Here is a 14,948-nt window from a genome sequence, read left to right on the forward strand (position 1 = left end):
GATAAGATAAAACATGCTCTAATCACTAATTTCTCAAATGTTTTGCTCTTAAGATCCTTAAATATGTTAATTGTGATAATCTCTAAGAATTTAGGCTGTACTATTAATTATGTTAGAAGTCAAATCTGGGAAATTAAAAAGATTTTTCTAATTAATTTTAAAGTGCCGGTAGCAAATCTATGTTAGTATAGCAGATTTTTATGAGAAATTAGTTCTTTTTCTTAAAATAGAAAAGGGGAGTTTTTGTTTTGTTTTGTTTTTTGACTGCATCTTTATCAAACTGAGTTCTTGCTAATAAGAGATGATGAGATGGCTCACTGGGTGAAGGCACAGGGCACCAAGCCCAACGAGCCGAGTTCAGAGATGGCAGGGAGAGAGCTGACTCCCGACTGTGACACGGGCGCTCTGGCTTGTGCACGCATGGGCGCACACAGGCGCACAAACACACAAATACATATCAGTTTAGTAGCGAGTCCTTTGCAGCACCCAAGTAGACGTTCACATGCGCCATACACGGAGGAACATGACCATGGAAGGGGCCCAACCACTCAGTATGACTTCACATTTGAAACCTTCATAGTCCCGGGACGGTTGTTTCGGAACTTAATGTCTGAGGAGTTTCAGCTCCAGTGTGATCTATGAGAAAGTACTTGTTTTGTGTTTAATGTATTATTTATAGATCAAGCTGCCATTTTTAAATGATTGTTTAATGTTTCCCATGATTTTCTTTTAAAGACCCGTTAAGTAGGAATGTGTGCTTGCAAAGTTGCATGTCTGTGATTTCTGAGAGGTGAATGAAGTCTAATTAAAGGTGATAGATCATCGGGGTGGATGAGTGATATTAGCTGTACGTGCATGGCAGAGCTGAGTGGAGCGCAGCCCCCGGTAGAAGGTACTTACGTTGTGTTAAGAGCTGCAATCAGCTCGCCTTTGAAGTATGAACAAGGAAGCAGAGCCATGCACACGGGCAGGGTTTGTTTACTCCTCAGAAACGGGAGCCAGCAGTCCTGGTTTGAGCTAATGGATCTCTTTCTGTAAGTGGGCCAGCATCCTCACATGGGCCATAGCACAAACACGCTGCACTCACGTCTCCCTATGTTAACTTTGTATTTAGATTAACTTGTAAGTTTTGTGCTTTGAAAAAAGAAAACATTCCCAGTTTGAGTGTGCACCCGGGAACAGAGCAAGTTACCTCCACTAGCCACGTCGTGTTTACTTAAAAAATTCTTCCCCCCTCTTTCTCTCTCTGCCCAAGTAAACTTCTGAAGAGTTTATTTATTTTCCCCTCAGTGATGTCAGAAGACCCAAGACTTCTGATCACTAAAGAAAACCCTACTGATCACTAAAGAAAACCCTACTGGGCTCCTTCTTTCCCCCCAAATAATTCTTTAATTTCAATTATAAAACATTTCTAATCTCAGTGATTAAAAAAATCCATTTATTTATTTGTTTGTTTGTTCATGTGTCGTGGTACTCACATGGAGGCCAAACAGGTTTGTGAAGTGAATTCTCTCCTTCTACCATGTGAGTTCCAGGAGTTGAGCACCTGTCGTGAGGCTTAGCAGCCAGTGCCTTAGGCTCTGAGCCAGTTTATCTCTCTCTCTCCCTTTCTCTCTCTGTGTCTCTTTCCTTCCCTCCCTTTCTTTCTTTTTTAATTCATATATATTTTAAAGATTTATTTATAAAGTATACAGTATTCTGCCAGCATGCATACCTGCAGGCCAGAAGAAGAAGGCATCAGATCTCATTATTGATGGTTATGAGCCACCCACGTGGTTACTGGGATCTTGAATTCACAGAGATCCTCCTGCCTTTGCCCCCTGAGTGCTGGGATTAAAAGTGTGGTCCAGTACCGCTGGGCTCCTTTCTTGTTGCCATGGTGCAGTAAAGTAACTTCTCATCTGTTTTTAAACCTAGGGGAGAGGGCTTAGTTCTTACCACTAAGTGCGATGTAAGGAACCAGCTAAAGGTGTTTCCACTGTTCTTTGTTCCTGAAACTTTTGTGTCTTTATATCATTCATAAGTAGTGTGGTTTGTTTGTTTGGTTGGTTGGTTTTGTTTTTTTCGAGACAGGGTTTCTCTGTGTAGATTTGGAGCCTGTCCTGGAATTCTCTCTGTAGACCAGGCTGGCCTCAAACTCACAGATATCCTCCTGCCTCTGCCTCCCAAGTGTTAGGATTAAAGGCGTGTACCACCACCGCCCAGCCAAGTAGTGTGTTTTGTTGTGTGTCTTTATCGTATACCTTTATTATCTGTACACATTGATATCAGATGCCGTTCTTCCTTAGCTTGCTATTGTGGTGTGTTTGAATGACAACCAGCCTGCATCTCTGGAATAAATGTCGTTTGACTGTGATGCATCATTCTATTACACCATTAGATTTGACTGCCTGGTATTTTGTGTGATCTTTGTCTGCTTGGACGTCCAGCTCGTGTTCACCTGACACTGTTAATGTTCCCCCTGCTTCTTACTTCCGCTAGAGATTTGAGTTCCTAGACAAGGTTCGTTTCTACTTGTGCTTCCTTACTTCTGTCTTTAAGTCATGGGTGCTGATAGTTACACAGAGATCCGTAGGTTGATGAGTATTTGGCCATTGTTGGTTTGAAGCATGGTGGATGTACAGTTATAGCTGTGACTTTCTTTATATTCATAAATTTTCCTGTGATTTTACTTACCTAGAAAAAAGAAAGCGAATGTCTGCGGTTAAAAATTTTGGTGCTTCGAAACGAACTGGAAAGACAGAAGAAAGCCCTGGGCCGGGAGGTGGCCTTCCTGCAGAAGCAGCAAGTGGCTCTCCAGGACACAGGTGAGTAGCCTCCCTCCGTGCTCTGTGTTCCTTCTTTCCATAGGTTCAAATACACATCTTGGCAAGTGCTACCCCTGCCCGGTTCACATACCAATCTTTATATATAACCGTTACTAAAGACTGGTGATCCTTTGGCATGCTCTGGTGCTTCCCGCCATCCTCCACGATTCCAACCACACTAACCAGGTACCTTCACTTATGAGACCAGAGACTGGTTTTACCTAGTTATACACTTTATAGAAATCATATGTACACCTTTGTGACCTAGCTTTTCAACGTGTTTGTTAGAGTCATCCTTGCCTTCCTGTAACTATAATTGACTCTTGAAGCCATTATGCGAATATATATTTATTTATTTGTTTTCACTATTGGTAGTCTCCAATTTGAGACTATTAAAATTAGCCCTTCCATGTGTGTTCTAGCGCGTGTTTCTTAATGGAGATAAAAGTGCGTTTCAGTTGGCTAGAAACTGAGGAGTAAATCACGGGATTGGAGTGTGACTACCTCCCTTCAGCTCTAGTAAATGCTGTTTAAAGTTTTTCCAAAAGAACTTTTTCTTTGCCTGACTCCATCTTTGCCCTGCGTCCTGGTCTGTGTCCACATTTGGTCTTTGCACGGTGTGTAGGGTTTGCCCTTGAAGTTCTGGGTTCCGTTCTCGCAGCGCTATTGTACACACTTTAGATGAGTCTTTGGTAAGGTGTCAGTTGATGTCTTCCGGCTATTTATTAAATTCTTATACCGCCAGTTTACAGAGTTCCTTGTTCTTTATGGATGCAGGGACTGTCTGGCATGTGCAGCTGGAGCATGGTCCCCACCCTTAGCTCGTGGCCTCGTTCATTCTTCCAGTCTATATTTGAGGCTTCAGGGCCTGGTTTAAGAAACACTGGCCTTCTGTGTGTTCTTCAGAACTCTACGGTTTTACTGTCCGCAGTCACAGCATCAGCTCGTCTGGAATCGGTTTTGTGCCCATGGTTAATATTAGCGTTCTGTTCCTTGGAGACCCATGTGCACCCTGTTCACTTTGGTGTGAGTTAGGTCACGGTCGGCTGCTCCAGATCTGTGCTGGGCCCTCCGCTCCAGCACATTCTAATACCTCTCACTTCTGTAGATTTTCATTTTTCTGGTGTTTGTTGTTTGTTGAAGTTCCTCAATTTAGTTGTTTTCCTTCCAAATCATCTTGGTTGTTTGCATTTTCATATGAAATTCTAGACAAAACAGAAAGCCTTGCTATGAGTTTAATGGGGCTGGATTATATTATTTGGAGAATTGTGGGAAATGGAATCTCAAGGTTTTGTCTACCACCCCAAGAAACCCCATGTTTGTTAGATCTTCTTCACAACATACTGTAATGCTGGGTCTCTGTGTAACTGAAGTTAATCCTGTTCTCTGTGCCTTATAAGACTAGTGTAGTTCTGTTTGATTTTTATTTCCTATTTGGTGATGATATTTATAATTGGCTTTTGTTTAAAGTGATACTGATTTTTATATTATGTTCAAAAGAAATTTTGACAGGAGAGATGACTCAGTGATTAAGAGCATTGACTGCTCTTTCAGAGGACCTGGGTTTGGTTCTCAGCACCCACACAGCGATTCACAACCATCCATAATTCCGTTCCGGGGGATTCAACACCCACTTCTGACCTTCATGGGTATAAGGCACACATGTTATACACAGACATACATGCAGGCAAAATACCGGTGCATACCAAATAATAAAATTATTTCCAATGATTCAGTTTACTTGGGCAGTGGTGACTCAAGCCTTTAATCCCAGCACTTGAGAGGCATAGGCAGGCGGATCCTACAAAGAAAGAATTATGGTTCTTTGTCACGATGCATCAGACCCGTTGGTTTTAACACTGAGGCATCAGGAAGTTAGGATCTAATGTCGATCCTATGGTAAATACAGTAAAGCACTGGACTGTAGCTGGGTACAGACAGTGACCAAGCCTTGATATACTTTGGGGGTACTCTTGCTCACCAAGGCCATACTTAGTAGGCAGACACATACTTACAAGTCAGAGCCTGAGAGCCTGGTGAGGGGACAAGGTCAGGAATGTTTGATATTTGACCTTGATTTTGCTGCTTATTCTTCTGATAGCCCTAAAGGAATTACTTCTGCATCTTCTGTTCAGTACATTGCCACATAGAACAGAGCCATGGGGATTCACTTGTGTGGACGATTTGAACACACCAAGTTCCTGTTCAATCTGCCTGCTTTTGGTGATAAAAATCCGTTGCAAGATGATAGAAAGAGACAAGATTGAGTTTCTGTTCCTGCTGTTGGCTTGCCAAGTGGTTCTAACTCCTGAGGACCTAATTAGCCCCACCTAGAAGTTTTTTCTCCCTGCACCTCGAAGGTAGTGCTTCTCAACTTGCCCGCAGCAGCTTTCAATCTTCAAAACTGATGTTTGTTAATGTGCATATTTATTTATCCCAGAAAGATATTAGTAGTTGGTTTTCCTGTTAGGGTGTCAAGCCAAGTAATTCTCCCAGTAACTGTTATGTTGCTGGCAAGGTCTCTTGTCCGGCTCAGTCCATATATCTTTACAGATCCAACATTTTATCAAAGTCGGGCTGCTGGGAACCCTGTTCTTAAGGAAAGGTGTTCAGATCTCTTACGAGTAGGTGTTTTGCAAGAGTGTAGTTCTCCAGTATTTGTAGGAGGCGGCTGCTTTTCCCCAAGGTGGTTGGGATCAAACCTGGGGCCTTATGAGAGCCTCGCAGGTGTACTGCCAGTAGTACTGATAATGTGATCCTGTCTTGACCTCCCCTCTCAGCCAAGGAGTGCTAGGATTACAAATGCCTGCCTCCACATATAGCTTTTTTCATGAGTTTCATGAATCAAACTCAGGCAGGTTGGGGCTGGAGAGATGGCTCAGAGGTTAAGAGCAGTGACTGTTCCTCCAGAGGTCCTGAGTTCTATTCCCAGCAACCACATGGTGGCTCATAATCATCTGTACTGAGATCTGGTGCCCTCTTCTGTCATGCAGGTGTACATGCAAGCAGAGCACTTGTATTTGTTAAATAAATCTTAAAAAAACAAACAAACAAAAAAAAAAAAACCAGGCAGGTCTTGAGACTTGTGAAGCAAGTGCATTTTCCCATGGCGCTATCTTGCCAGCTCCTAATGCCCAACTTAGCATCGTTTTCCTCGGGACTGTTGTGTTGTATGCAGCTTCCAAGAGGTAGTAGAAACCAGACAGCTTCTGGATGGAGAGTGAAGAAGACACATCACAGACACAAAGCAAGCTTCAGGTCTTACTTTCAAGACTATTAAATATACTTATGGCAATTTATTCTGGTATTGTCTTAAATGAATTATAAAAAGGGTAAAGATACTTATATAAAGAAATAAAACACCTGGCAGAATTATATTTTGGTTTACTAGTTTCTCCACTTGCTTCCCCCAAATTTCAGGAAGTGCCACTTAGTAATCACACATTGTAATGATATAGTTTAGTGTTGGAGTAAAATTGATGATCACGAGGCATGTAAGGAGACAAGCATCTGTATGGCTTGTGTGGGCATGTGTGAGCACGCTTGTTCAATACCATCAGTGGAAGGAGCACAGTGATGCATTGGTGTGAGGTGGAAGCCAGTGATGTGTCGGTGTAAGGTGGAGTTGAATTTAAAGGAGTTCAGAGTTGACTTGGAAGTATCTCCTTTTTCCGTGAATGAGACAAAGCTGAGAAAATCACAGCATGGGCAGCTTGCTTACGTATTACTGATGACCAGAATTCCACAATATCCTGGTGTTTCTCTATCCTGTGAGGTGAGGTCACTATCCAGTTATTGGAGCTAGGGAAGAAAAGCTTGAGAATTACAGGGACTGAAAGCAAAATAGAGAACCAAGCTAGGCTTGCTAGGCAAGGCACCTCCTTGTGCTTTGTGGTTATTTTAGGCAATATTTCAAGCGAGCTGTGTAGCTTTGCTTACCCCCTTGGGCCTTCATGGGGTATGCACAGAGCGTCCAAATGTTGGGGAAAGTGAAACCACCCCTATTTAAGACTGTGCTGGGTGAGTGGTGATATTTGTAATTCCAGCACTCTGAAAGCTTGTGCTGGTTGTTTAGCCTAGACGAAGTCCAGACTTGTCTAGAGGCTTGAGTGTAGCATAGGTGATATTCTAGCTCGATATATCACGTGGGCTCTCCAAAGAGTCAAAACCCCAAAGTCAAAGCTTCCGATCTAAGACCTAAAGTGAGTGCTGCCCGCATCAGTCAGAGCAGTTGTGTAGAAGTACAACAGCCACCAGTTGCTTCCCGTCCCTGCTGCAAGGGAACAGTTCCTTAAAGGGAGGAAATTTTAATCTGTAAAAAGGACAGCATCCTAATTCTGGTACAGAAAATACGGCTTGGTGGGGAGAGAACTTTCGCAGTCCGAGAATATTGATTTTAGTCATCTGACATCCTATGTAAAACTTAAATGATAGTTTATTGGTTTTAACTCTGACTTTGACAGGAGCTGGCCAGTGGCCAGTCTGAGACCAAATTCTCTGGGTGAAGGAAAGCCTGAAGAAGCTGTGTTTTGTTTTCTTGATGGAAACAATGTTCATATTCTTTGGCTGTCAAATTTATAGGCACCAACAGTGACATTTGGTTGTTAAAACGATAGCGCTTGCCTGTGTTCCAGTGCACAGAGGCTCCATCTCCGCAGGGTGGAACATTGCTTTACTCCTAGATGGGGAGACAGTTCTGAAGGTAGTTTGGGGAATGGCAAATGAATCATTTTTTTCATTCTCTCCTAAACACCCATTGATTGAAGTGATAGAGACATAAGGGATAAATCCATAGCCATGGTGAGAACAAAACAGTCCTCAAAGATCCAGCATAAAGAAGTCTATTTGGATAAATAAAGTAGAGGAAAAGTGCTACCCAGACAGAGACGGGAAGGCTGCTTTCTGGCTTCCTGGCAGAGAGCCCTCTGGGATTTTAAACTTGCAGTTCCCAGGTATAATCAGCAGGAGCTAGGAAGGGCAGTAGCAGGGAGGGGGGCCTGTGGAAGGAACGTTTGATAACAATTTATTTTCACTGATTTCCATATATAATGAATTCTTGACCTTGTTTGGTTCAATGGAATAAGCATTTGAATACTGGACAGGTAGAATGGAGGTGAAGTGACTGTGGACTCAGAGGAAGCAGGACAGCACCAAAGAAACACAGGAAAGATGGCTGTACTCAGGACGGGCCACCCTGTGTCAGGTCAGCACCAAAGTAACACAGGAAAGACGGCTGTACTCAGGACGGGCCACCCTGTGTCAGGTCAGCACCAAAGTAACACAGGAAAGATGGCTGTACTCAGGACGGGCCACCCTGTGTCAGGTCAGCACCAAAGTAACACAGGAAAGACGGCTGTACTCAGGACGGGCCACCCTGTGCCAGCCTAGAACAGAAGAGAGGAGTTTGATGTCTAAGCCAACAAAAAGGAGATAATGCTCAAAGTCACTGCTTTCCTTACATCATCAGAGAGCTACAGTCTCAGGCAGCTGAAATCCAGGTGTGTTCAGAGACATGAGCAGGAAGCTGTGCTGCTCACCACAGACAGAACACGGGAGACATCGGGGGCTCTGTAGAAGATAGTTAAAGAATTCAGCTGAAGCTTTTATTCATTGTTCATGGCCGGGTTTGGGCTTGTGTGATAGTCACAGGAAGACAGAGGACATGGCAGGAAAATGAAGACTGTTCTCATAATAACAGCATAATCCCTTTGTATGAACAGCAGCTGTACGCCCTTAGGAGAGGAGCCGAAAACCCTGCAGTTCCAGGGACAGATAAAACCCTCGTGTTCCTGAAAGACAAACGAGTGGGCACAATTGAAGTTAGAGAGTGAAACACATCTTTGAGTTACTGACCGAACACAGGGAGAAAACAGGTCAAAATCAACCATCTTACATTCCCGCTGTGGAACTCTGTCCTCTGGGCATGACGTGCCATTGCCGTACGGAGTCAGAACAGCTGGGACTTCCCAGAGAGCCAGACAGAGTCCTTGTCACGGGAGGCCCCGCCCCTTCCTAAGGATGTAACCCTTTAATGGTTGTTGGAGGAGCAAGACATTTTCTTGAGTGGTGTGTCTGCACAGAAGTTGCCCGTGCTTCTGTAAGTCTCCCCAAACTAGACTTCTGTAAAATCATGTGTTTGGTCTCTCTTTGTTGTCCTGTCTGGGGTAAGGAGATGTTTATTCCCGTCTCTCCAGGAATCATTAACCTAGCAGAACTATTTCTCTTGAATACAAACACACTGGCTTTGTGGTTTTTGTCATATCAACCAAGAAATCAAAAAATATTATCTGGTACTAAGAAAGACACAAATATAAGATTATTAAAATCACAGAGTAGTTTTCTCAGCAAAGTAAAAATAAATTAGAAATTGCTGTCAGAAAGATATCTGGAAAATTCTAAAAACTTAGGAATTATGCAATGCATATATTTACAAGCCATGGATCAAAAAGAAGAAATGCTGAGGCAAATCAGGGAGCGTTTTGAACGGAGTGAAGATAAAACATGAATGTTAAAGGAATATGTAAAATAACAAAAGAGCTTCGAGGAAAATCTGACACCTCTATTTAAAAAGAAGAGGAAAGGCCTCAAATCAGTAACCTAAGCAGGCAGAAGGAAGACAAGCTGAGCCCATGTTAGACAGAGGAAGGCACTGGTAAAGGACAAATCCACAAGCAGAAAGTGAGCACCGCGTGTCAGCGAAACTAAAAGTCAGTTATTTGGAGAGGTTGTTAGAATATTTAAACTGGGCCTGGGTATAGTGATGCACACCTTTCATCCCAGCACATAGGAGGCAGAGGCAGGGGGATCTCTGTGAGTTCAACACAACACAGTGAGACCCCATCTCAATTAATTAGTTGATTATCTTATTAGCTAGTAGCCAGAACAATAAAGTACAAAGAGAGAAGGCACAGGTGACCAGCATCAGGAACCAGGCGTCACTTCAGGTCCTATGCAGTAAAGCAGCGATAAAGTCCAAGCAGGATGGGACAGCCCGTCACAGTGGCACCGCAACAAGGATGCAGAGAGTACTCTGTCTAAATCCAGGGCCACTTGATCATTAACATATGTGGGTGGTGAGTGTGAACCTAATGTCATTTAAAATCATTAAGATGAAAGTTTCAGGAAGGATATTTAGCTTCTGAAGATGAGTGGGGTTCCTTGATTGAGTTTGGGATCTTACTTAGTCTTCCATTTATTGTCTTTATAGTTGAAAGAGAAGAAAAAGGAGCTTAGAGAACCCTTGGGTATAAATTGCTTAGGGCCAGGGTTTTGGTTTTGTGGTCCAGCATTTGTCTAGCATGACTGGAGTCCTTGGTTAAATTAACAAACAAACACTGCTTAAGTGTGGATTTTGTGCTAAGGTCCAAGTCGGCCTGCTCCCTGATCTTCCCTAGGTGGGCAGGCATGCAGAAGAGTCCAGTCGCTCTTCTTACCGCATCACAGTTGATGAAGCAAAGTCCTTTGACAAATGCACAGCTTTAGTGTGTCAGGATTTTACAGTGTCTCTCTGCCAGAGGACCTCTGGAGATGTAATCAGGCCTGGGCTGTCAAGAATACGGCGCTCATTTTCTCAGAGTGGAGGATGGGAAAGGATTTTATTATCACAAAACTGAGCTTCAGACACTCGATATAGTCACAGAATTCAGGCATATGAACCCACACCAGTCATTAACATACTAAAGCAAGCACCGAGAGGAAATGAAATGTTTTGTAATAGGATTCAAGTATGAACCTGTGAGATAAAAATGTATAATTGTGCTACAAGTACATCTATAAAGGTGAGTTTTTATACAGCCATAACCTCAGGCTGTCACCATGTAAAAACGCCTGTGACATAATGTGGAAAAATCAGAATGCACGTTTCCTGTGCCCTGTGATTTTCACTAAAATATATACAAGCAAGATGAAGGTTCATAAAACTGCTTATATGAACTGTAGTGTAGCAGTCAAAATACAGGTAACTTTCCTGTTCTGCGTTTTATATTCTCAGTAATGTTATGTCGAGTTTGTGGTTGAAAATGAGTTACCCCGTCTTTCAGGGGTGAAGTCTGAAGTTTGAAAGTCTCATAAAGGTTTCTTGGTCAATGTCCAGAACCCCATGGGCAGAGTCTGAGTCCTGCTGCTTGGCTTCTGCTAGAGACTGGACCACTGTCGACTTGCAGTTCGTCTGGTTAACCCATCTCAAAACCCTCTGCACCGATGTCCCCTTGCTGGTTAACTCGCTACCCCTTCACAGCCAGGACAGAGGCCGAGCTCGGCCTGGGCGGATGTGACTGAGCTGAGCTCTGCGTGTGCGGACGTGGCTGAGCTGAGCTCTGCGTGGGTGGATGTGGCTGAGCCTCGTGTCCGCAATGAGGCTGAGCTCTGCGTGGGCAGATGTGGCTGAGCACCGTGTCCGCAGTGAGGCCGAGCATCGTGTCCGCAGTGAGACTGCGTGGTTGGATGTGGCTGAGCTGAGCTCTGCGTGTGCGGATGTGGCTGAGCCTTGTGTCCGCAGTGAGGTTGAGCTCTGCGTGGGCAGATGTGGCTGAAACTGTCCGCAGTGAGGCCGAGCATCGTGTCCGCAGTGAGACCGAGCTCTGCGTGGGTGGATGTGGCTGAGCTGAGCTCTGCGTGTGCGGATGTGGCTGTGCACCGTGTCCGCAGTGTTACATTTGCCATTGTTCTCTCTGTCCTTCGCCCCTGTAGGAAGCGCGTTTTCCACTGAGCATGGCAAGCTCCAGCATCAGAAGGAATCCCTGGGCGAGCTGAGGAAGGAGTGTACCGCAAAAAGGTAAACGCAGCCGAGCACGGCTCCTCTGAGTGTTACGGTACAGGGACATTACTAATAGCAGTGTCTTAAAAGGCTGCTACTGACTTACATCCTGTGTGTCTGTGTGTCTCAGCACCCCGTTCAGTAACTCCACAGATATCTGTGAATATTGACTGTATGTTTGTACAACACTAGTGCCTAAACCACGGTTTTTCCATGCCCAGGCCACAGCACAGCGGCTGCCACTTTGGCATCTCTTGCCTTCCATGCCCTTTCAGCTGGCTGGCTTGCTGTCTTTAGTGATTTCTTCAGACTTCTGCTTCTTGGTATTGCATTTGATTACCTCAACAATACCTAGAATATTTCTCTAATCACCGCCTCTCCAACTTTCCAGCCTCCCCCACTACATACCCTCCCCCCCAATGCTGCTATTATTAGGGCTTTTCTCTTAAAATATCATTTTTTGTTCTGTATTTTCCTCTTCCCAATATGGTGATTCTTTGCTGAATTTTCAAATCCCCTTCGACAAACCGGCGTTGTACAGCTGTAGTTGGTTTTATTTTCCCCTCACACTAGCTGCCCCACCCATAGCTCAGGGTCACCCCTGGGCTTTCTCAGCCCCTCTCTCACTCCTGTGGCAGGTTCTGTCGTGTCAGAGTTTCCTTTGAGGAACTTTAGCAGTGGAGGACTCAAGAATTTTAGACCTACAACAAAAGAGAGAATATCTGTTCTTTTCCCCAGGGCGCAGACAGGAAAGCTGGGCTCTGAGAAGCGCCCTGTACAGCTCCCTGGCAGAGCCATCAAGTATTCAGGGCTCTTCAGACAGGAGACTTCACGATACTTTTGACCCCAGATTTTCCCATCAGGCAGAATTGTGTGTCTTACGGTTTAATTCAGTTCTGGCACTGCCTGGATACCCCCTGACAGTTCCTCCAGACTAACACTTGTGAGGCGATAACCTTCACAAACTCCAGATGGTGGCCTGTGTTACCACCAGCCAGCTATAAATAGCGATTCCCACAAACTCCTCCTTCAGTTCAGTTATTTACGCAAGGGCCTCACAGACTCAGGGAAACCCTGTTTACTGGTTTATCTTAAGGGTTGCCAAGGATATAAGTAAACAGGCAGGTGGAGGAAGCCAGGTGGGGGGAGGCTCTGTCTTCTCGCTGGGCTTGCCGTCCTCCAGGCCCATCACTGCCTGAAACACACGGACCGTGTCCTTCAGGAGTGATGCAGGGATTGCTCTCCAGCCCTTCCAGCACCTTCATGGGAGGAAGGGGCGGGGGGAGGTACTGCCTGGGCTTTGTAGTGGACCAGCTGTATCCTTGGGATGTCTACCCTAACTCACCTCATTACCCTAATGAGATTATCACATGGGAATTATTAGAAATAAAAAGTAACCCCATCATTCAGAAACTTCCAGAGGAGTTGGGTACTCTTGACTAGAAATTGGAGCAAAGTCCACACACCAGCCAGTATACAGAGGCCCTTGGCAGCATCCCGGCCTCCCCTCTGCTCTCACCTGCAGTTTCTGTTCAGTGCCTTTTGTTTCCAAGTTTTTAAGACAGGCAGGAAACATCGTTCGCGGATGTTTTGTGTTGCCACATTTGCGAAGTCTGATGCCTTGGGGTTTTGCTCAGCTGTTAGTTTATTTTGTTATTTTTCTTATATCCCAGCAGGGTGTTTCTTGAGACAGCTATGACGTGCAGCTGTGAAAGGATCCCTCCTTTCTTTTTGAAGGAAATGCCAAGTAGATCAAATCCTGAAATCAAATCAGCTTCACTAAGTTACTGGTCATTAAACGTTTACTCCGAATCTTGCTTCCTTATTAGGAGTGAGTGTAGTGATAGCCCACTGTGGTCGGTGGAATAATTGAACACGTTTGCAGTGCTTCTGGTGTGCAGTGGTGGGCACTCAAGGCATGGGCGTTCAGTTGTCTTATCCTTTACAGCTCTTGACACAGTGCTGGGCACACACAGCAGCCCACCGTAGAACGTTAACATAGTTAGCACTGTTGGAAACGGGTCGGGACTTGGGGTGTCTGTCATTCTTGCCTCCACTGCTGAAATTCTCTGGCCAACAACAGACCGTTTAATCCTCTCCGTATTAACTAGGTAGAAATAAGCGAATGTACTTTTCCTTTTTCCTCGCTAGAGAACTCTTTCTGAAGACTAACGCCCAGCTGACGATCCGGTGCAGGCAGCTACTCTCCGAGCTCTCCTATATTTACCCCATTGATCTGGTGAGTTCCAAATTCCTGACAAGCTATTGTTCCATGTGCTCTCTCGTGGTTTAGGAGAACATTAAGACTCAACGGCCAGCCAGTCTACCCAACTGGCGATCCCCAGGTCCTATTGACAGACGGCCATCTTGAGGAACACCTCCCAGAGCTGGCCTTTGGCCTCTCTCCCTCTCACACACACACAGCTGGCCTCAGATTCCATAGTTCGATTGTTTTCTATATCAGCTTATCACATTGACGGATAGGATTTGTCATCTGCACAAAGAATGCCGAGTTATTTCTGGTCCCTTCAGCGCCTTTTCATTTAGCTAGTTATCCACTGTTTTGACACGAGCCTTCTGATGTGTGTGCTCCGCTCTGAAACATGGTTGCCAAGTGGCCCACGTGCACTGGTGTTCATTACGGTATCGCGGAGGTAACTGTGATTTTCAAAAGTCAATATAAAAGATGATAGTGAAATAAGACTAATTAGGGTTATTATTTAGAAAACCAAGTCTGCTAAATTTGACAGTGTCTTTGTTAATAGTAATCTATTTTATAGACTAGGTTTCAGAGGAAAAAACAATAGAATTTGAAATCTTGTTATTATTTATGCAGTAGATATGAGTTAGTGAGAATGTTTCTTTTTAAAGCCATTTTTTAAAACGGCTATCATGTAATTCAGGCTTCTTCACGCATGCTGTGCAGCCAGGAATGACCTTTGCGTCTTCCTGCTGTTTTGTCCCAAGCCTTAGGATTAAGGACACGCTCCGCCATGCCTGGCAGGAAGACATTTTACGATGTTACTTTCACGTGCCGTTTTCTTTGGAGGACGCACATGTGCTGTTACTATGAAAATGTCAAGCGTAACGAAATGCAGAAAAGTGGTGTGACAGTTGCCGTGTGTCCCACGCTGCTCCGCATGTCAGACGGTGACACCGGCCCTGCTGAACTCTAGATTTGACTTAGTGGCTTCTTTGCTTTTTAGAACAATGAATTAATTTCATTCTTTGATTAAATTCACAGAATGAGCATAAGGATTATTTTGTATGTGGTGTCAAGTTGCCTAATTCTGAGGACTTCCAAGGTATTTTATTTCTTTTTTACTTCTGAAGATTGGGTGTATGTGATGTGTGTTGGAATAGAGTTATTTTGATAATGGATACTT

At 44.4% G+C, this 14,948-nt stretch overlaps 1 protein-coding gene across 3 annotated transcripts in view; it reads left to right on the forward strand.

Moving 5' to 3' along the window:
• Positions 1-14,948, forward strand: part of LOC121451518 (UV radiation resistance-associated protein) — a 213,600-nt gene that overhangs the window by 101,960 nt on the left and 96,692 nt on the right. For all 3 annotated transcript variants that reach the window (XM_041657127.1, XM_041657107.1, XM_041657116.1), the window contains 4 exons: positions 2,681-2,807; positions 11,496-11,580; positions 13,714-13,801; positions 14,807-14,867. In XM_041657127.1, the coding sequence (XP_041513061.1) occupies positions 2,681-2,807; positions 11,496-11,580; positions 13,714-13,801; positions 14,807-14,867 (361 nt within the window). The remainder of the gene's footprint in view (positions 1-2,680; positions 2,808-11,495; positions 11,581-13,713; positions 13,802-14,806; positions 14,868-14,948) is intronic.

The sequence above is a fragment of the Microtus oregoni genome, unplaced genomic scaffold (genome assembly GCF_018167655.1).
Source record: "Microtus oregoni isolate MIOR12 unplaced genomic scaffold, Mior012 000000F_ref0000247, whole genome shotgun sequence".
Lineage (NCBI taxonomy): Eukaryota > Metazoa > Chordata > Mammalia > Rodentia > Cricetidae > Microtus > Microtus oregoni.